Here is a 23,757-nt window from a genome sequence, read left to right as displayed (position 1 = left end):
CAAAAGGAAATTCTGACACATTCTGCAACCTGGATGAACCTTGAATGCACACTAAGTAAAATAAGCCAGTCCAGAGAAGGTTCTATTGTATGGTTCCACTCAAGTGAGGTATCTAGAGTAGTCAAATTGACAGAAAAAAAGGTGGTTGCCAGAGGCTAGGGGAAAGGAAAAGTGGGAGTTGTTTAATGGGTGTAGTGTTTTAGTTTCCAAGATAAAACAGCTCTGGAGACTGGCTGCACAACAATGTAAATATACTTAACACTACTGAACTATATACTTAAAAATGGTTAATATCATAAATCTTATGTGTATTTTACTACCATTAAAGCAGCCTAGATCCTGCTTCAGATTCTGTGTCTCTACCTCTCTTTGCCCAACCCCCACTCATGCTCTGTGTCTCTCTGTCAAAAATAAACATTGAAAAGTCTTTTTCAGTAAAAAAATTAAAAACCATATACAATGACACAACCCTCCCCACCCCGCAAATTTAAATACGTAAATATGACTCTCACAAAAAACATATAGGACCTGATTGTTCCTAGCAGGATTTTTGTGTAGATTTATATAGACTTCCTTGTTCTAAAATACATATGTAAAGGCAAAGTAACTAGCACTACTACAATTTTGAAAAAGAAGAGACACACCTGAGTGGCTCAGTTAGGCAACCAACTCTTGATCTCATGTCCATGGGATGGAGTCCCACACATCAGGCTCTGAGCTGACTGCTACTGCTTGTGATTTTCTCTCCCTCTCAGCCCCTCCCCTGCTCATTCATTTTCTGTTTCTCTCTCAAAATAAATAAGCATTTTTAAAAAATTAACACAAGGGGCTCCTGGATGGTTCGGTAGGTTAAGTGTCTCGCTCTTCACTTTGGCTCGGGTCATGATCTTAGTTTGTGAACTTGAGCCCCACATCAGGCACTGTGCTGACAGCATGGAGCCTGCCTGGGATTCTCTTTCTCTCTCTACCCCTTCCTTGCTCTTTCTCTCAAAATACACAAACATTTAAAAAGTAAAAAATTAAAATTAAAATAAAAAATTAACTCAAAATGCATCATAGATGTAAATGTAAAACTTAAGACTATAAAACTTTACCACAGGAGAAATTCTTAACCTGGATTTAGGCAAAGAGTTTTTAGACAAGACACCATTAAAAAAAAGAGGTGGTAAAAATCAGTAAATTGGACTTCATTAAAATTTTAAACTTTTGTTGATAAAACAACAGCGAGAGAATGTTCAATTACTAGGAGAAAATATCTTCAAATCATATATTTGACTATGGATTTTTATCCATAATATATGAAAAACTCTGAAAACCCAATGATAAAACAACCCAACTTAATAGTTAAAACTTAACCAGACATTTCAAAGACAATATCCAGAAGGTAGGAAGCTCTAGGCTAAACAGGGGGCTCAAACTCACAAACCTGGGATCAAGAGTCACATGCTCTACTCACTCAGCCAGCCAGGCACCCCTGATCCACTACAGTTTATATCATGGCATCAAGAGACCCAAATTTGATTCAGGTCAACTGCAGTATGTTTAATTAGCTTTGTAAGAAGTGAAAACCTAGGGGAGCCTGGATGGCTCAGTCGGTTGAGCGTCTGACTTCGGCTCAGGTCATGATCTCACAGTTCATGAGTAGGAGCCCTGCATCGTGCTCTGTGCTGACAGCTAGCTCAGAGCCTGGAGCCTGCTTCAGATTCTGTATCTCCCTCTCTCTCTGACCCTCCCTTGCTCATGCTGTCTGTCTGTCTCTCTCAGAAATAAAAACATAAAAAAAAATTTTTTTTAAAGGTGAAAGCCTAAATGTGGTAAATTAACGTGGTAAATTACTTAAGTAAAAACTTACAATTTTGTTTTGTTTAAACATATTTGTGTTTTCACCAAGAGTAATTAAACCGAAAGCTGAGGAAAAGAGAATGCGAGGGGAAGAAGCTCTGTGGCATTTCCTGAGTTGTACCCTTTACAGTAAACCACTAATAGTACAGAGAAAGCAAGAGGAGAAGAAAGGTTAGGAAGGGGAGGGGGCCCAGTGCTGTACAGGACACTGATATGTGGCTTCTAACAGCTTTCATCTCACCACACATCATTTCTTAACATGTCTTTTTTCAACTCCTGCTACCTGGTAACCTATTTGGTTTATGAATGCTTCCTTCACAATCACCTGAATACATGTCTAGAATAAATTATATGGTTATCGTTAGACTTCTTATTCTACCATTCATTCTTTGAAAACTTTTGTGTCAAGCGATGCCAAGCACAGAGGACCCAACAGTCTCCTGTGGCATAGTAAGAAATATACATGGGGGTGCCAGAGTGGCTCAGTCCGTTAAGCATCTGACTCTTGATTTCAGCTGGGGTCATGATCTCACAGTAAGTGAGATCAAGCCCTGCATCTGGCTGTGAGCATGGAGCCTGCTTGTGATTCTGTTTCTCTTCTCTGCCTCTCCCCTGCTCATGTGCACTCACCCTCTCTCTCAAAATAAATAACTTAAAAAAAAAATACACACACACACACACACACACACAATTTTGTCCCTGGTTCTTGACACAGCTCCTAAATCCCGTAGTGTTTCCTAAATGATAAGAGTGATAGAAGTGTCTTTTGTTCTGATGAGGCAACTAACTCTTGGTTGACGCCTAGATAGCTTGAGGATGGGGGCTGGTGGTCACCAGAGACACCAAGGCATGATCGGATTGTTACAACTTATAAGCCCCACTTCCCAAGCACTGCCAAGAAGAGAAGTGCTAGAGCCTGAATCATAGCCTGAATAATTAACTCAATCAATCATGCCCGTGTAATGATGCCTCCATAAAACCCAACAAGAATGGGTTCCAGGAGCTTCCGGATTGGTGAACACATGGAGACGCAGAAAGAATGGCATGGAAGCTCTGCAACCCTTTCCCCTTACGTTGCCCTCGGCATTTCTTCTTAGCTGTTCTTCAGCTGTATCTTTTATAATAAACTGGTAATAGTAAGTCAAGTGCTTTCCTGAGTTCTGTGAGCCATTAATTTGTAATCAGTCAGGCATAAGTGTAAGCAGTCTGGACATCCTGTTTCACCACTGGGAGTGGAGGCTGCCCTATGAGATGAATCCCTTAGCCTGGAGTTGTAGCACACTTCACTGGTGTTGAGGAGCTGGGAGAAGTGGTTATTGGAAGAGACACCATGTATCTGGTATAAGAAGTGTTCTAAGTAGTCATGACACAGATCCCCCTCTCTCAGCATTCTTAAGCTGACAAACCGCTTAGTTGACATTTAGGGTACCACCTGGCACAGAAAACAGCAAGGATATGGGTATTTTGAGGGCTCCTAAGAGTTTAGAACTTAAAGAACTATCAATCCCATGCAGAAAAAGATGATAATTTTTAAACAGGCTTTGTAAAAGTTACTTTTGTTTATTTAGCTGTTTGGTCATGAAGCACTAAAGTTTGGATAACTATTGCCTTAGCTCCTACCCTAAGTAGTTAACTTCTTTTCCTCTCAGTCTTTATTCATAGGATCACACTTATTCCTAATTGCCAATTTGAACTGTGAAGCAGTACGGTAATTATGTAGAAAGCTCTGTCTGAAACCCAAATGAAAGAGATTTATTTACTAATTATTCCTTCTTGGATCTGCCAGGACTGCAAGTGAATAGTACTGAAACCAAAGACTCTCTTCACGACCTTTCCTGTGTACAACCGTGAACGATCTGTTTGTGGTTGTTGGTAGTTTAACAGGATTGAAACAGAAAAGATCAATTGTTTTCATCTGAAGAGTTACAGGACTCATTTGCAGATTATGAAACTGAAAGAACAACTTCACAACTTGGCACTAACACTGAATCCTAAAATTAGCGCTCAGGCACTTCTAAAGATAGCTTTAAAGCTTGAGAACACAACACAGGAGCCCTCACGGTCAGACCTCAGAGAGTGGTTGTACCTACATTCCATTTTCTCCATTCATACACGGTAAGATGCTTTATAACGGCTGACTTAGGACTTCTACAGGGTGGTGGCCATTGGTACAGGAAAGAACACCAAAGGAAGCACTGGGGAGTGGGAAGGGACAGGAGACTATGGACACCTAGTGTACCTGTGGGCAGAAAGCAAACAGGGGAGAGAACAAGGGTGACCTCAAGGCCAAGCCCATGAGACCTAAGCAGTATAAAATCCACAGAGAGGGGTGCCTGGTGGCTCAGTCGGTTAAGCATCCGGCTACAGCTCAGGTCATGATCTCATAGTTCATGGGTTCAAGCCCCACGTCAGGCTCTGTGCAGACAGCTCAGAGCCTAGAGCCTGCTTCAAATTCTGTGTGTGTCTCTCTCTCTCTCTCAGAAATAAACAAAACATTAAAAACATTTTTTAATTAAAAATTAAAAAAATAAAATTCACAGAGAAAGCAAAGAAATGATTTGAGAGGGAAAGAAACTCAGTTTTAGACACTTTAAATTCAAAGGATCTTCCAGGGTCTGTTTGCTTCCAAGCAAGAAGTAAAAACAAAACAAAACAAAACAAAAAAACCCAGGTAGAAACCAATAGAATTTCTAAGAAACAACAAGAGTAAATCACAGAGAAATGTTCACATTTAGGAATGGAAAAACAGGAGCGCCTGGATGGCTCAGTTGGCTAAGCTTCCAACTTCTGCTCAGGTCATAATCTCACGGTTTGTAGGTTCGAGCCCCCATTGGGCTCTGTGCTGACAGCTCAGAGCCTGGAGCCTACTTCAGATTCTGTGTCACTCACTCTCTCTCTGACCCTCCCCTGCTCATGCTGTCTCTCTCTCTCAGAAATATAAATAAAACATTTAAAAAAAAATTTTTTTTAAAGGGAATGGAAAAACATATGTCAGGGCACAGAACAGTGGCTAAAACCTTCAGGGAAAGGAACTGAGAGTACAAATGTTGCAAACCAAATGATCAATCAAGCAAGGCCAGTGAATCTGGTCCCAAGAGGGGCATGATCATTCTGTGGACTCTCAACATCATATTCCAAGGAACCAGGCTCCTGAGAGAAAGGAATGATTCCAGTCCTCGGAGCAGAAAACATACAAAATGAACCAGGGGCTTCTTGAACCCCCAACTCAAGGAAGACTATGGAAATAGTATCGAAAGGACACTGGCATAGTTTCGAAGCATTTGCAAGTCTATCAAGACTAGAACAACGTGAGTATCCATATGAAAGAGTCCAATAATTTTGAAACCCAAATATGTTTAAACCCATGAGCTCATAATTATACATATAAAAACTCATTGGTAAAAACAAAAACCCTCAGTGGTCATCCTTGTGGGATGCCAGGACACCCACATTTTATAAGATAGAAAATAAAAGAAAGGACTAAGCATTTTTCCTGTCTGTCTTATAAGGACTTTACATCAGGGTGGTCAAGTAACTGGTGAGAACAAGTCTACAAAAGCATTCCAGTAAATAAATGACAAAATCATAGAATTAAAATATCACCATCCGACGACCACACAATAATGAATCTAAGCAACAATCAATGGCATGTCACATCATAGAGACAGACATTATGTACCTCCTAATGGAAGAATACATAACCACCTATTATGCCTAATAGGTGTTTTGTACAAACAAAAAAACGGAACTTACATCTAATCCAAGTCCACAAGGGTCAGAGGAACAGGGTAAGGGATCACACATGGATGTGGTTCAGCGAAATAAAAATGTGTAACATTCTGAACTTCAACAAATACACAACACCAAAAAAGGGGAGAAGGAGGTCCTACTGATTAAATGCCTTAAAAAAGATTTTGTTTAGGGGTGACTGGGTGGCTCAGGTGCTTAAGTGTCCAACTTCGGCTCAGGTCATGATCTCATAGTCTGTGAGTTCGAGCCCCACATCGGGCTCTATGCTGACAGCTCAGAGCCTGGACCCTGCTTCAGATTCTGTGTCTCCCTCTCCCTCTGTCCCTCTCCCACTGGCACGCGTGCGCACGTGCTCTCTCTCAGAAATAAACATTTAAAAAAAATTTTTTTAAATCTTGTTTGGGGCATTTGGGTGGCTTAGTCAGTTAAGCATCTAACCCTTGGATTTTGGCTCAGAGCTCATCTCACAGCTCACAAGTTTGAGTCCCATGTCGGGCTCTGTGCTAACGGCAAAACCTGCTTGGGATTCTGTCTCCCTCTCTGTCTCTCTGTCAATCTCTCTCAAAAATAAACGTTTAAAAGAAAAAAATAAAAGGCCTTGCTTAGACCCTGATTCAAACAAAACCTTTTAGAAATTGACATAATCAAAGAAATATAAATGATTATAGTTGATATTTTAGTTACTATAAGTTTAATATGTGAATTTTTAAAAGACTCTCATAGGTTGAAATATGTATCCTCAAAACAATTATGATTAAGTATTAACTCCCAGTACCTCAGACTGTAACTGTATTTGGAGACCAGGTCTTTAATAGAGATCAAGTTAAAATGAGGTCATTAGGGGATACCTGGCTGGCTCAGAGAGTAGAGCAGATGACTCTTGATCTCAGGGTCATGAGTTCATGCCCCCCACTGGGCAAAGTGCTTACTCAAAACTCAAAACTAAAGAGAACAAAAAAAACAAAGTGAAGTCATTAGAGTGGATGCTAGTCCAATAGAACTGGTGTCCTTATAAAAAGGGGAAATTTGGGGATGCCTGGGTGGCTCAGTCACTTAAATATCCAACTTCAGTTCAGGTCATCATCTCATGATTTGTGAGTTCGAGACGCACATTAGGTTCTGCATGGACAGTGCAGAGCCTGCTGGAGATTTTCTCTCTCCCTCCCTCTCTGCCCCTGTCCTGCTTGCTCTTGCGCGCTCTCTCTCTCTCTTTCTCCCCAGATAAGCTTTTTTTAAAAAGAAGTTTGAACACAGACATACACACAGCGAGAACAGCACATGAAAACTGGAGTTTCACTGCCACAAGCCAGGGAACTACTACAAGAGAGAAGCCTTGAGGGGCACCAGGGTGGCTCAGTCAGTTAAGCGTCCAACTTCGGCTCAGGTCATGATCTCCCGGTTTGTGGGTTCGAGACCCGCATCGGGTTCTGTGCAAGCAGCTCAAAGCCTGGAGCCTGTTTCAGATTCCGTGTCTGTCTGCCTCTGTCTCTGTCTTTGTCTCTCTCTGCTCCTCCCCCACTTATGCTCAGTCTGTTTCAAAAATAAACAAAAACTATTAAAAATTAAAAAAAAAAAGGGGGGGGCTTCCCTAACAGCCCTCCTAAGAATAAAAGTGCACTGACACCTTGTTATCAGACTTCTAGCCTTCAGAACTGTGACATTAAAAAGTGTGTTGTTTAAGCCACTCAAATTGTGGTATTTTGTTACAGCAGCCCTAGCCAACTAATACAGAGACATTATCTTTTGGAGATACATATTGTAGTTTTACTAAATGAAATTACATCATGTCTAGGATTTGCTTCAAAATAATCTGGAAAAGGGTGAAGAGAGTAGAGCTATCAACAAAACAGGACTGGCTCACCATATATTAACAAAGGCTAATTTTATTTTTGATATTTTTTGTAATAAAAGGTTTAAACAAAGGGCCCGAAGACCTTTGAGATCAGAAGAACTATGGAAGCATGGGACACAAGTCCAGGCATCATGGTGCAAGGGCATTTTAAACATATGGAGGTAGAACCTTGGGACCAGAAATACTTGCCTCATATACTGCTCATATACACGTCACAGGTTAACTCTGCCTGTATGCCTGTAACATTCTCCTGCATCTCTCATCAAATCATTTCTAATGAGGCCAAGTCCAACCCATCCTAGAGCAATGATGCATGAAGAACAGCACTGTCCACAGTTCTCTACAAGTTTACCAATAACTTCTTCAAATAATCTGTTCAACCCCATTCATCACTCATCACCATACACTTCCTCCAAGCCTGGTAGAATCCTTTTTCTATTGAGTTCACTGTCACACCTTTAGAGGCATGTTGAAAGCAAATAAATGATGGTAATTGTTAAGAAAGAGAAACTTACCTTTTGGGGGAAGTTTTCTGTTTGAGTAACCTGATTAAGAGCAGAAACTCTACCACCTTCCAGTTGTGTGACCCTGGGCAAGTTACTTCACCTCTCTGTACCTCAGCTGCCTCATCTGTAAAGTGGGGACATGGGACTGTTGTGAAGACAAAATGGATTAATTCAGTGCCTACCACGTAAGTGCTCAGTAAGTGTCAGCTATTTATGGGCTAGTGCTCAGAGTCAGGCTGTGGTGAAGAAAGATCACCTATGTGTATCAACAGTCTCCTCAACTTGCCTCTTAAGGTCCTTCAAAATTTGGTAGAGATCAACTAGTTCTAACAATTGTTCATACTAACACTCACTAATGTCATAGTGAGTCATAGTGATTTTCAAACAGGCTCACAAAACCTCCCCAAAGGCCAAAGAGGGAAACAGCAGACAAGTTCCTATGCCAGCTTTGAACAGCTCTGCCTCTATAGCCATACATGAGGCTTCTGCTATACCGTGTGCTTCTGAAAAAAAGAGAAAGGCCTGAAAATCACCTACCAAGAACACTGCTTATCTGCTACTACTTTATTTACAACACTAAGGTATCTGCTGCAAAAACCAACATTTAAATGGGTTATTTGTAATACTCAACATCAACACCTCCTGGGATTTCTCCTTCAGTTTATGTCAACCCCACTATGTCTAGAGAGGTCTTTTTCTGTTTGAATGAGTACCTTGTATTGTTAACTTTTCACTGTCAATTATACTAAAATGCTTTGGTCTCACACAATTTCTGTGCATCATTAAATCACGTATTCACCATGGACCAAACACCATCTGACCTGAGTACCAAACACAAACCAGCACCTGGACAGATGAAGGTGAATCACGGTTCCTTCTGCTAAACACATCCACCAGGGACTTCACCTAACTGACTCCAAGGCCCTGGCCGAAATCTCTTTACTTAGAAGTCATCTCACCTCCCTCCATCTCCAAGACAGTCTTCCAATTCTGAGGACACATTCATCCAAGGCTTACTACGAGGGCTATCTTTGAACAACTTTAGTTAACTATGGCTATAGTTTTGTTGTCTTCCTCCCAGACTAGATAACATGGCATCACTACTTTCTTGCTTACCTCCTTCTTTCTTTCTCAATGAAGATTCCTTTGGTTTCCCTTTTGCCAGAGCCTAGCTTAACAATACTGCTATTTCTAACTTCCCAGTAGTGCAGCCAGGGTGTCCTCCTGTAATCAGTCTTTCTTACTACATTCAGAGTCCATAAAGAAATAAAATAACAGACTTCACAGAGAGGTTACTAGCTTTATGAAGCTGTTACTAATCTTACATAAATTTCTGACTCTACAACTTGCCTCCATTAAGCACTCTTTGAAGAGCAATGTGAATAACGGAATTTCTTCATTCTAAGTACTTGCCACAGCTCACAAAATGTCCCATTATCTGAGGTTTCCACCTTATTTAGTAGAATAGGTCTTTTATTGTGGTCTGAAATGCGGGCATCACTCTAAAGCTTTAGCCCTTCTACCACAGAGTAGACACAACATGAATATAATTTATTGGAAGTTCTGATACCTGCTCCTACTATATCTTACTATTAATGCAACACTTCCTACAACCTAACTACAAAGGAATAAACTTCTTTTAATCATAAAGGAAGCCAAGAAAATTCTAACATTCCCTATACCCTGCAAGTCAACCTTCCCAAGCTGGTTACTAGGAACAAGGTTCAAAACAAACTAGCCAAACACTAAATATAGTGTTCTGTTAAGGCAGTGCTACGGCCCTACAAAAGTAGAGCCTCCTAAGATTTCCTACACGATATACTTACTTCCCAAAATTGCTTCAAGCTCATATGGAAGCACCAAAAAGACCTTTGAAAGCAATCATTAAAGTAACTCTGCTCTGAGAAGAAAACCAAACAGTATTTTAAGTTGCAGGTGTCCAACTTACAGCTTTGATTTTTCATTTTTAGTATAATGGTTACTTGCTTTCCACGTTAAGAACCAGAGACCAACTCATAAACGTCAGAAGACTGGATGCAAATGGAGGATGCTTTAGTTATAAAGAAACTTCCTTTAATCCCCTATGTTTAGCCTCCGCAACAGCTTCTGCTTCCTTTACTCAATCACACCAGACTACACACATGGCAGAAATAGATGTTATACTGTGAAAATCTCTTTAGTTTCTTCCCAAGAGATTTGTCTTCACAGCTAAGTCCAGGAAAAACTAGATATCCAATCCTTCAGGTAAAGTCAACATACATTCTGGATTTTGTACCAAGATTCGATTTCACGGTATGCAATCCTCGTAAATATTTGTCAGACCACATACATATTCAAATCTTTGCCTTAGAAAATATACTGTCTTCAGTCATGGGCAAAGTCAGGGCCTTGTCAGGTACAACACTTCAGATGAAGACAACTAACTGTAGCTCAGACTGTTTTCCCAGACAGTAAACTGGTAAACTCTGGGAACATCATTCTATGATTATTGCCTGACCCCAAAATGAGAACCTAACTCACTCTTTAAAACAATTCATTTACATAATTATTGAGTCTTACATTTCTTTCAGAGAAGGTACTCCTTTTTGGAGTTTTGTGAGTACTTATTAGGAATTTTGATTATTTAGATTACATAGTAGTAGTAAGACATTGAGATGGGAAAAAATTCTCTTGGAAACGTCCTTTCCTGAGGCTTTGGCAATTTATTTTTTAAATGAAGAAAGACATTTTTTAAATTTAGGAAATGGGGCCCATCTGAGACACTGAGTAAGAAGAAACCAAGTGTTCCCAAAGGTGTTTAAAGTCCAGTGTTCTTCTGGGACTCCAACAATCCCACACCTCCACGTTGTTTGTCCAAGAAAGCATCCCCTCAAATCCTTAGCACTCATGTCTACCTCCCTTGGATCATCTGAGGACCCATGTCTGCAAAACATCAGGATTCTTGGTAGATGTGGCCCTTCTAGCATTTTGGCCATACCAAAAATCTTCCAAGTACCTCAAGCAAGGGGATAGGAGGTAAAGAAGCAAAAATTTCTTCTATTCTCCATCTACTTCTATATTCCACATACTTGGGGAAAAACAAAATCACCTAATTCTCCAGCAGCAGGTCCTTCAGAAAGGTAGTTTCCTCATATTTTTATCTGCCAAAAACACTTAAGTTGTCTAACAGCTGGCCAATCCAGGGTCCATAGTGCTTTATCATTATCCATAACTACATTAGAAACCATTTAACCCCTGTTTGACATACACAGGATGCAAGATGCACTACACAGAGAACTTAAAAGGACTCCCCTTCTGATATTTCAGTGTATGACAATATAAAGAAAAAATAAACAATATACGAACACGAATATTTAAAAAGGCCATAGTGGAATAAAATAATTAACAATCCAGCAACGGATATGATAAAATGCCACAGAGCACCACATCCACTGTTTCTACCATGGTCCCAGACTCTGTCACCTCTGCAGTGACCTCACAGCAGGAGACTGGCAGAACAGGGGAGGAATTTCACTTCTGGGTTAGAACTCTGGCTGGATATTAAGTTCTTGGTTCCAGGTCCACCTTTCAACTTTTCAATGCTGAACTTAGGACTCTGCGCTCTTTAAAAGCACACCTTTAGGGCGCCTGAGTGGCTCAGTTGGTTAAGTGTCCAACTTGGGCTCAGGTCATGATCTTACAGTTTGGGGATTTGTGCCCTACTATCAGGCTTTGTGCTGTAAGCTCAGATCCTTGAGCCTGGTTCAAATTCTGTTTCCCCTCTCTCTGCTCCTCTTCCAGTCACCTCTCTCTCAAAAATAAACATTAAAAGAAATTAAAAATAAAAATAAAAGCACTCCTTTGCCCACAGTCCCCTGTTAGTTTCACAGACTGGAAGACAATGGAGGAGATAGGACAGGCTCTTCCCCATTGGTTAGCTGTTCGTATAAACAGTGGGTTTCAGTCTCTAAATGCCACAGGTACTCCTAAAACCAGCTTCATCACCTTCCTTCTTTCTCCCCTACACCAGGCACCAGCTCTAACCCTTGCTCAGACTCTCAAGTACTCAGGGCTTTCTTTCCATGTTACACAGATATGATCATCTCAACCTCTTGCTTTGACCCTCAGCCTTCAGGGTCCTACCTCTAGATCCCCCTTTTCCCTTGCAGTCTTCCAGCACCTGTATAATTCTTTACATTCAATTTCCCCTGGTGAAATACCTAGTGTTTTCTGAGCTCCAGGCTGGACCTGATCCAGACAAGCACAGAACTCAAGGTTAAGAGGAGGTGAATTTTTGTTCATTTCCTAGCTAAAACGTAGCATGCATTTATACACACCAAGCACTTTTTAAGGGCTTTAGCTTACATCATCCTATTAATGATTACAGCAACCCAATGAGGTGGCTACTATCATCATCCTGATGTTAGAAATGAGGAAAATGGGACTCAGAAAAATTTTAAAACCTGCTCAGAGATCACACAACTGTTAAGTAGTGAAGCCAGGATACAATTCCAAGTCTGACTCCAAAGACCACCTACAAAACAACTAAAGCTTTTCTAGATACTTCACGCTGCTTGAAAAGACTATTTACATGATTCACTAATCACTTATTCTAAGTATACGCTTGCTTTTTTGATATCCTTGTAAGTTTTATTCCTTAACAGTTGCCTTCTGTTTTCACATGCCACTGTTTTGACTAGTAGAACAGTATCATTTGTCCTGTGGAATGTCTCCCATTCTGGGCTTGACCAGTTGTTTCTTCATGGCATCCTTTAAAGTTGTGCCTCTATCCTCTCTAGTTTTGGTAATTCAAAGTAAGACTGAAATTGAATACAGTCAAGTCTCTATTTTTTAGGTAAGAATATTTCACCCATGTTTCTGCGTATTTGCTATTGCATCATATCAGGAAGTACACAACATCGAGCCATTCCATTATCAGTGAAACGGAGATTAACGAGTGGATTCAAAGTTTAACCCCTCCATTATAAAGGCAATCTGGACTTTTAAATCCAAAATTATCACTGCCTACGATAAGGCTTTGGCACAAGACAGCCACCATACTCAATGTGTACAAATAAAACATTTTAAAAAGTGACTCATCTCAAAAAAGAAGTAACAGATGGTGTTCAGTCAAGTCTCAAGGAAAGGAAACATTACAATAGCTCACTCTATTCCTCAATAAATTGGTTTCATCAGTATTTTCAAACATTTACAAAAAAATCTAAGAGATCAAAGGTCAAGTTTCAAAGTCTAGTTCTAGGCTTCTTACAATTTAGTATTCATTCCTACTTAATTCTTTGAATCCTATGTGCCCATATTTGCACATCTGAAAATGGAGATAAAGTCTCCAATTTCACCTTACCTCAAAGGATTAGTGGGAGGATAAAATGAAATATAAAAGAAAAAGTTAGACATGGCAAATAAAGATTTATTCTCATAATTTAAATTTTATCCAGAATGAGAAATACAGTCAACTAAAAGCTTGAGAAGCCACCAAAAATACACTAAAGTCAATGCTTCAGAAGTCACTGTAATCTAAATCTGAAGAGATCTTCTGAATGAACTGCCACTTGCCTGTAGCTGATATGCTAGTACTCCAAAGATTCACTTATTTAAATTGGCTACTACCATTTGATGATTTCATCGAAAGCTACACTAGATTTAGTTCTCCAACAGAAAATTGTATTTAACATGGCCCATGTTAAAATAAGGGGCTCCATTCAGTAATCCTGATTACCACAACACTTGATTTGGTACCCATCCTCCAAGCTACTCAAGTTCCTAAATGAATGTTAATTTAAAACAGGAAAGTGCATTAGGTTTAATCTTAAAAAGTCACTGTTTCCATCTACAAAGATATACTTTCTATACATTACATACATTGGAAAATGTTCAGTATATGCCAAAGAAACAACTCCTTCAGCAAAGTTTAAACTCAATAACATTGTTCTGAAAATAAATGCTGTATAAAATATTATGAGAATAAATGATTTGTTACCAACTGGGTGAGACGTTGGGTGAATCATACCTCAGACCAAGGCACCTTAATTCACCACCAAAGAAACTTTTCAACCATCCTTTGCATTTTGGTGAAGGTTCTGGTTTAGTGACTGACTCTTCAAATTTCATTTTAGAAAACAAGTATGAAACACACAGAGCTAGTTACTCCTGGTTTTTATATAGGAAATACATAAAAGCGAAGGAGTTTTTCCTGCACCATCTCTCCCAAGTAGTTTTAAAAACTTTCAGGTCCCATCATCAGGAAGTCAAAAGACGTTTTTTTATATTTCTTCAGCCACTGGTATCTCAAATTCTCACCATGTGGTCGTCATTATGCTTTGGAAATTACTGACACTGGCTATTCAACTGTGCTAAATAGTTTGTTTATACACAGATACTACAGTGCCACCATCTGAGCAAAAGAAAGCTGAGTTCACATTTTAAAATAGAGCATCAATAGCAGGTAGGTGTCTTTAAAACCTGTGCCAAGGAGGGAACTTCATATTTAAATATAACTGGTGAACTCATCAGAAAGATTCCAAACAAGATTCTGTTAGGATAAGACAGGGTGAGGAAAACTACCCCATTAAAGTACATCAAAGAGCAAATTTTTTTTTTTTTTTAATAAAGAGCAGATTTTTAAGAGATACTCTGCTCCTGCAGAGAAAAGCCCAAAGTAAGACATAGACAAGAGAGTAGAATTTTTTGTGTTTTAGCACAACCCAGTGTTGGGGGAAGGAGAAAAATCCTTCGAAAAATTAAAAACAATAAGCTTAAATACAGAAATTTTAACTTTAAATATAGAAATTCTTACCTCCCACTGTAAGTGAGGTGGAATATTCCTTATCTGAAGTTTCCGGATCCTGCAGAAGAATTAAAACGTTTTATAAAAGAAAAAAGAATATGACAGCAAAGACATTAATAGCCACCATGGACGCTCTGAAATTACTTCAAATATTTACATTAACTACAAACCAATACGTAATAAGAAAACACAGCCAAAGAAGGAAAAAGAGTCAAAGTTAATCACAGGATGTATACTGAAACCATTTGGATATCCAGCATCATTGGACAATTAAAGCTTATTTCAAAAGCCACACTGGGGTGCCCGGTTGGCTCAGTCAGTTTCCAACTTCAGCTCATGTCATGATCTCACCATTGAGGAGTCTGAGCCCCAGCGGGGAACTTGAGCCCCGCATGGCACTCTGTCCTGTGCTCTGTGCTGACAGCTCGGAGCCTAGAGCCTGCTTCAGATTCTTTGTCTCCCTCTCATTCTGCCTCTGCCCTGCTTGTGCTCCATCTCTGTCTCTCTCAAGAATAAACAAACATTAAAAAAAAATTTTTTTTTTTTTAATTTATGGGGCACCTGGGTGGCTCAGTCGGTTAAGTGACTGACTCAGGTCATGATCTCACAGTTTTTGCGTTCAGGCCCCATATAGGGCTCCCTGCTGTCAGCTCAGAGCCCATTTCAGATCCTGTGACTCTCTCTCTGCCCCTCTCCTGCTCGCACTCTCTCTGTAAAAATATTTTTTTTTAAAAGCTTTAAAATTGTATCTATAATATGTGAAAAACATATTCTAAATTCAAACCTTCTAGACTCAAATTAAGCATACCAGGACACAGAGCCATACTACAAATGTTCTTAATCTGAGATCACAGCCAAGGGATCTATAGATAGATTCAGGGAATCAGGACAGGTAAAGGGGGGAGTAAAAACCACTTTTTTATTTTTTCACTATCGCATGAAATTTAGCACTCCTTTAATTGTGAATGTCAGCATGTAAGTACAGGATAATCACACTACTTGTAATTGTGACATGAACCTGCATCAGATATTTTCAGATCACTATAACTTGTTGCAGACCTTTATCATCTACACCCATTATTGTGAAACTCAGGTGTGTTGCTAGAACTTACTATGTTAAGTACATATTGTAACTATGAGTTTTAACATTTTACTAAATGTATTTCAAAATAATTAATTTCCTATTATCCTATGTATTTTATGCCCTGAAAAACATCTTAAGAGATCAGTAAGTTTCAGGCTACCAAAGGACTTTATGGTACAAAAAACATTAAAATCCCTGACCTTACTACTGTTAACTAACTCAAAATAAAAACTTAAAAAAAAGTTTGAATTTTCTAGCTAGTAGTTATATAAAAGACCTTGGGGCGCCTGTGTGGCTCAGTCAGTTGAGCATCAGACTTCAGCTCAGGTCATGATCTCATGGTTTGTGAGTTCAGGCCCCATGTCAGGATCTGTGCTGACATCTCAGAGCCTGGAACCTGCTTCGGATTCTGTGTCTCCCTCTCTCTCTGACCCTCCCCTGCTCACACTGTCTCTCTCTCTCTCAAAAATAAAAACATTTTTAAAAAATTTTTAAATAGATATTAAAAATGTTAAAGTAAAATAAAAGATCTTAAATGAAATATGCATTTAGCTAGATATTACTTTTTGATTACACTTAAATTGATGGTTTCTGGTGTCATTGCATAATGCTCAAAAATATATTTAAGATTCCTGCTTTCATAAAGTTTATGGAATTTTTGTTAGACCTAAAGCCTTTCCAAGTGATTTTGGCTGCCATTTGAAAATGTACATTCTGNGGATGAGCACTGGGTGTTATATGGAAACTAACTTGACAATAAAATATTTGTTAAAAAAAAGTAAAGAAAGAAAGAAAGAAAAAATGTGCATTCTGTCTTTATTCATCAAAAATGCTGTCGATTTGTCTCCTCACCTACTCAAACTTGCTATTAGAATTATTTAGCATTCTTTATATTCACTTGTTATATATACAAAATACTTCGTTACTATGATAGTTTTACTGACACCTAATATAATTGTAAATGTCTCAGCATCTTACATATATGAATCTTTGTGTCATCCATTAAACTCTTTGGTATACTATCTATGTGTAAACTGTTTGGATATTGCTCAACTCACTGTATGTGTAATTATTATTAACCACTCTGATTCATTAAATTTTCATACCTCAATACAAAAAAAAAAATCCCTGACCTCAGTTCAAATGCCCATATATATAAATATGTAGGTCACATAATACTGATAATATATAATATACAATGTTTACTATAATGCATATATCCTCAGGGTGCCTGGGTGGCTAAATCGGTTGAGTGTCTGACTTTGGCTCAGGTCATGATCTCGCAGTATGTGGGTTCGAGTGCTGACAGATCAGAGCCTGGAGCCTGCTTCAAATTCTATGTCTCCATCTCTCTCTGCCCCTCCCGTACTCAAGCTCTGTCTCTCTCTCAAAAATAAAGAAACATAAAAAAATTTAATGTATATATCCTCTCTTCTTCTATCCCTTCTTCAATGCTGTTAGAGGCAGGAAGGGAAGAAATGTTAATTATGTGAGATTGTACCATAGGTGCCACACACAAAATCACCCCCTTAGAAGGGAAAGGAATTTATAGTCAATTAGGTATTTAAAAAAAAAAAAAAAAAAAGATTAACAATTGGGCTTAACATAGCAAGTGAAATAATTAAATTACTTAACTTCTAAAATTAGCAGTTTCCCTTCCTGGTCAAATAATCCACTTATTTTGAAGTACCACAGCAAAACCCAAGATCAGATTCATTAAGTCCTCTGTCTCTTGCATTCCCCTCAAAGCATGAGAACAAACTCCAGATACCACCTTTCCCTTAGGGAACTATAAAGAACATGTAGGTTAACCCAACTCAGGTACATCCTGTTTATAAACCAAGAAGGAAGAAAAAAGCAGTTTCAAATTATTTTTATGGGACCACAAAGCAAAGCACAACCATCAGGGACAATAACCACAGAGACGGTAAGATAGAATGTCAATTTAAGAGAAAAAATTTTCAACTACCACCTTAAGTCTCAGAATTTGCACATGAAATGCTAAGCCTAGGATTTCTTTCATAGTAACTCATGTGTTATTAATTTGTAAAGCTGAAAGACACACATTCTATCTCTGGTTCTGTATACATAAATTTTATATTTCCCATAAAAGCCTTTAAAATATAAACTACTAAGATGTGTAATACACAGATTACACAATTGCTATATATTGCTTTAAGTAGCAGAAAAATTACTCAACATTATATAATTATTTACCCTGGGTAACCAAGGAAGTAAGACTTACTACACACATCCAAGCACACATATGCAAATTCTAAGTTTTATTCAAGCACCTGACAGTAAGAATTAGCAGCACAGTTTTAAATAACTAAGTATTCATCCCCATTGGGCTCTTCTGTGGGTATACATATTACCGAGAATTTTCTCCAAAAGTATACCTGTAAGTGTACATACAGAGTTTAGGTCAACTAGCAGGTGATTAGTCTTAACACAAAAACAAGTATCTACCTCAGAGGACTCCCAAGAAATTCTTCAAATAGAATACCATCTTTTGTACATTAGAAATAATCCATTAGCCATGTTTTCTCAACACATTCTTTAAAATGTATATCCAATACCCGTTTGCTTACTGGTAGTTACTCCAAAATAATTATTTTTCCTAAAGGGCTGTCCAGTTTCCATTATCTGATTCTCTCAAGTTTCATTTTAGGCAAATATCAGAATTATTTTCATAGAGTTACTGTTCTCACATTTAGAGTTGTTCTTTCCCACTTATCAGTAACTTATCTAAAACTCTGCAGTTTCTCCTTTGCTCCTAACCCCATGTTCTCCTCTTATCATTTTAAGAGTCAAAAGGCTCAAGATTACAAGAGTCCCAGCAAAGGTATGAATTCTCACCATCCAGCACATAAACACAAACCTCTGACCTGGGAAGCACTTGAGAAAATCCAACCCACCCCACTGTATTTACCAGGTCAGCTGTACACAAAGCCCTATCATTTGTGTGCTTGTGTGCTCCCTCTGGCAGCACATACACTAAAACTGAAACAAGAGCAATTAGCACAGCTCCTGCGCAAGGATGACAAGCAAATCATGAAGTGTTCCCTATTTTTTTATAGATAAATTTGCTATATATAAGTTTGCCAAGTGATTTTTCCCCCCTCAGTATTAGGTTTTTAGATTTTCCCTAATAATACAAGTAAATCCAGGGGGCACCTGGCTGGCTCAGATGGTAGAACATGCAACTCTTCATTGAGTCATGACTCTGAGCCCCACGGTGTATGTAGAAATCACTTTAAACCAACAAATAAATTTTTAAAAGTTTAAATTTTATGGAAAAAAAGCAAGTAAATCAAGGTCATTTTTTAAAAAATTTTTAATGTTTTTTTCTTTTATAGTTTATTGTTTAATGTTTTTTCTTTCAAGTTGGTTTCCTTGTAACACCCAGTGCTTATACCAACAAGTGCCGTCCTTCATGCCCATCACCTCCTTTCGCCTCTCCCCCACCCCCGCTTGTTGATTTTTAAGACACACACACACCACACACACACACACACACACACACAGAATGTGAGCAGGCAAGAGGCAGAGAGAGAGGAAGACACAGAATGCAAAGCAGGCTCCAGGCTCTGAGCTGTCAGCACAGAGCCTGATGTAGGGCTCAAACTCACATACCATGCTCAGGCCCTGACCTGAGCACAAGTCAGACGCTTAACTGACTGAGCTACCCAGGTGCCCCGTCAAGTTCATTCATTAAAATATAGATAGATAGATAGATAGATAGATAGATAGATAGATAACTATCAACTGCTTCACTCATCTCCCATCTCAGCTTTTAAAATTAGGTTATATTTAGGTTTGATCCTAAATAGGTAAGAGCCAAGAAAACAGATATTGATACATTTCTACCATATGATTACCTAATCACTAAAGTTCAGTTTAACTATCAGGAAGCAAATTAAATTGGTATTCTACCTCCACCTGAAGTATACCTAAATAACAAGAGGAAACACACACCTTGAGAACAGAGACTAACTAGACCATCTCATTCTCAGAACTTGGAACAGTGCTTGGCACCTGAGAAGCAATCAACTGATAGTTATATTAAAATTTGTTATAATCTATACATGGGAAAGAAAAACACAAGACTCACAGATCTTCCAATCAGAAACTACTAGCATTTCCACTGATTTTCTTACAGCTAGCTCATAAGGAGAGAGAAAAACCAGAGGAACACTTAACTATTGTTTAAAAAAAAAAAGCTTTAACAGAATTTATCATATAGAATTTAAAGGTTCCCCCACAAACAAGGAAAAATAAGGTAAAGTTTACATTCTCAGCTAACAGATAAAAATCTTCAAAAATGCTTACTGTGGGGGCACCTGGGTGGCTCAGTTGGTTGGGCACCGGACTTCAGCTCAGGTCATGATCTCCCAGTTCGTGGGTTCGAACCCTGCATCAGGCTCTGTGCTGACAGCCAGCTCAGAGCGTGGAGTCTGTCTAGGATTCTGTGTCTCCCTCTCTCTCTGACCCTCCCCTGCTTACACTGTCTCTCTCTCTCTCAGAAATATATAAAAACATTTTTAAAAATGCTTACTGTGCTTGAAATACTAGTTATAACAATTCAATACTCTATATTAATTGGGAAAAAGTTACAGAATAAGGGAACAATAGAGAAGCTCCCAGAGACTCCAAAGAGAATCTTCAAGATCTTTAGTAACGCAACTGATTTAAACTGATTTTCTAACAATTTTCAAAATTACACCAAACTAGAAAATTATCAACCTCCATATGCCCATGCCAGTTTCATTTATTAAGTATGATCACCTTATCTTGTGTATCTATACTCAGACCAGTACCAACAAGTTCCACTTACATGGCCTATCAGGCAGAAGTACCTCAGCAAACAGCTATAAAAAGACTTTTGTTTAAAAATAACTGTAAGGGCATCGTAGCTCAGGTCCGTTAAACATTCAACTTCAGTTCAGGCCATGCTCCTACAGTCTGTGAGTGAACCATACATACGGCTCTGCAGCTCTGTGCTGACAGCTCAGAGCCTAGAGCCTGCTTCAAATTCTGTGTCTCTCTGCCTCTCTCCTCTTCGCGTGCGCATGCTCTTTCAAAATAAAACATTTAAAAAAATTTAAAGAACTATAAAACTAGGGCACCTGGCTGATTCAGTCTGTACAGCACACAACTCTTGATCTTGGGGTTTTAAGTTCGAGCCCCATATGAAGTATAAAAATTACTTAAAAATAAAATCTTTAGGTACGACTGGGTGGCTCAGTCAGTAGAGCACCCAACTCTTGATTTGAGGGTTGTGAGTTTGAGTATACATATTGCTTAAAAATATTTTTAAACTTACAAAAAAACTATAAAGCCATCATTTTTCAAAGAGATTAACAAAAATTCCTTGCTATCATCTATCTACTCTATTTCCAGTTGCTTAATAAATATCTTTGTACAGCTGGTTTATTCATTCCAGGATCCTGATGAGGGGTGCATGGCTAGTCAGTAGAGCACACAATTCATGAATCTAGGGTTGTGAGTTCAAGCCCCACATCGGGTGTGGAGCTTGGGAAGGGAGGGGAAGGAAAGAAAAGATCCCAACCTGATGCACACATGTGTAGCGTTCTTTTTGCCATTTATTTGATAAATAGGTCATAAATCCTGCATTATTACTCGTTCTGAATTTTATCCATTGTATCCTTTTTGTGTCATTTTCAATAACTGTTTAGTATATTAAGTTTCATATACAATGATGCGTAATATTTTTATATTATAAAGCAAAAAACATCTAGGAATCCAACTGCGCAAATAATTAGAACAAGACAATTGAAGCTACCCAATTCTCTCCCACTCCAAATGCCTGCCTCCTGGAATACTCATCACACCAAATTTGTCATTCTTATGCCTTTTATTTATGATATGCATCTTTTAAAATGGTTAAGAAGGCAAAATACTATTATCAATCCTTAAAAAGGAACAAAGATTTAATATTAAATATCTAGTCACAGTTCTTCTCCAATTAAAAGAAAAATTAAGTTTGTTCAATCAGTATCCCAAAAGGGCTACACATTGCATTTGGTTGATTATGATTCTAGTTGCATAGTCCAGGTTTCCTTTTTTTTTTCCCCCTCTTGCAACTTATTTGGGGGAGAAAAAAGCCAAATCCTGTCATTTGTCCTATAGTTTCTTCACTGGCTGGATTTTGCTAATTACACCCCCATGGTGCTGTTTAATATTCTCCTCTGTCCCCTGTAAATGTGGTAATAAGATCTGAAGATTCCATTTGTTTTTTGTTGTTGTTTGGGGAGAGACAATAATATATCACCGTGTTTTTATACTTCCCACAAGGAGATGTGTTCTCTCTAGCTGTCTTCCTGTGATGCCGCCATCATGAATGATCACTACCTAAATCCGTTATTTTATTCAAGGTTGAAACTGACTTTCTCATTTTATCATGCCATCTGTATTTTTTTATTTAGCTCAAGTTCTTCCAGTAAGAACAACTTTCTTAGGCACCTGAGTGGTTCAGTTGTTAAGCATCTGGCTTAGCTCAGGTCATGATCTCATGGCTCTTGAGTTCAAGCCGAATGGGTAATAAGCTCGAGTCCTGCTTTGGGTAGAACTCGAGCCTCATTTCGCTTGCTTGCTCACTCACTCTCTCTCTTCCCCCCGCCCCATCTGCCCATCCAGGGACTCACTTGCACCCTCTCTCTCAAGAATAAATGGATGAATAAATGAAGCGATCAATGAGTTCCAAAACAAACAAAAACTTACTCTTGGGGCGCCTGGGTGGCTCAGTCACTTAAGCATCTGACTTTGGCTCAGGTTATCTCACGGTTCATGAGTTTGAGCCCACATCAGGCTCTCTGGTGTCAGCGCAGAGCCCGCTTCCAATCCTCTCTCTCCCCTTCCCCCCCAAAATAAGTAGCAATATTAAAAAAAAAAAAAAAAAACTTTCTCTTGTCAATTATTTGGATACTCCGAAGCACAGTAGGTACAGTAAAGCGAGAATAACTGATTCTTTCCCCTCCTGCAGCAGATGGTTTTGTACCCCGTATCACATCACCTCACTCACATCTGACTTCATCCACAGCTGTGGCAAACAGGCCTAGGCATAGGGAGGTTTGCCCTGCCTCCTTCCACCCCAAAGAACACACCCAGGCATCTCTGTTTTACCTCAGGGCTTTCTCCAGAGCCTTAGGAGAATACAAGGGCAGCCCGGAAGCAAAAGAGATGAAACCCTCAAGACAATCCACAGTTTACAAGGGAAGAGAACTAGCCAAGACACAAATGACTCTCTTCATCTGCAAGGCATTCTGTACATTCTTCTACGGTCCCATTTCCTTATGGCAATCTCAATAAGGCACCTTTCCTTGGCCTTATTTCTAATTGGCCTTTTATTTCCTAATTCTCCATTACACTTCCCCATTCTCTCACTCTGGCTTCCTGAAATCATGTCCAAGATTAATCAGCTTCATGCAAATCCTCATCTCCATCTCAAAGACACTGTCACTTCAAACTTTTCAGAGTAAGGAGTTGGTGCTGTGGCACTGTCCAGAGAGGACCAAATGTTTATTTCTTCTCAGTATCATAAATTCAGCATCATAGATATTTTTGGGTGTATCAATCCACTGCATTAATTCCTTTTGATGCTCCAAATGTCCCATCTTTATGGGACAGTGCAAGCTTCTTCATATGGACTCCCGCATCTTGTGACAAGACTCCAATAATCTAGGAGAACTCCTCTGCTTTCTGTTACAACATGATAATCAAGGTTCAGCTGGCACAGTCCCTGGCCCCATCTGCAATCAGCTTTTTCTACATAAAGTGCTAGTCCCTTTCAGTCAGAATACATTGAAACACAATCTGGTCACTAGAGTGCTCATTATTATTGAGTTCGTCACTGCTATCTAGGCCACAACTGGAAAATCTATATACGTTTTGTTTGAAAGAGAAAGAAACCATGTGT

General features: G+C 39.0%; 1 protein-coding gene and 1 pseudogene across 6 annotated transcripts in view; one reads left to right on the top strand and one right to left on the bottom strand.

Moving 5' to 3' along the window:
* Window positions 1-23,757, bottom strand: part of IGF2BP3 (insulin like growth factor 2 mRNA binding protein 3) — a 148,372-nt gene that overhangs the window by 85,834 nt on the left and 38,781 nt on the right. For 5 of the 6 annotated variants that reach the window (XM_077775375.1, XM_077775369.1, XM_077775372.1 and 2 more), the window contains exon 3: window positions 14,744-14,792. The exons of the other annotated variant lie outside the window; for it this stretch is intronic. In XM_077775375.1, coding sequence (XP_077631501.1) covers window positions 14,744-14,792 — 49 coding nt within the window. The remainder of the gene's footprint in view (window positions 1-14,743; window positions 14,793-23,757) is intronic. 6 annotated transcript variants of the gene reach the window in all.
* Window positions 18,792-18,892, top strand: LOC144241046 (U6 spliceosomal RNA; annotated as a pseudogene).

The sequence above is a fragment of the Crocuta crocuta genome, unplaced genomic scaffold, assembly GCF_008692635.1.
Source record: "Crocuta crocuta isolate KB4526 unplaced genomic scaffold, BGI_CrCroc_1.0 scaffold197, whole genome shotgun sequence".
Classification (NCBI taxonomy): domain Eukaryota; kingdom Metazoa; phylum Chordata; class Mammalia; order Carnivora; family Hyaenidae; genus Crocuta; species Crocuta crocuta.
The sequence above is the reverse complement of the archived record's forward strand: the minus strand, read 5'-3'. Positions and strand labels throughout refer to the sequence as shown.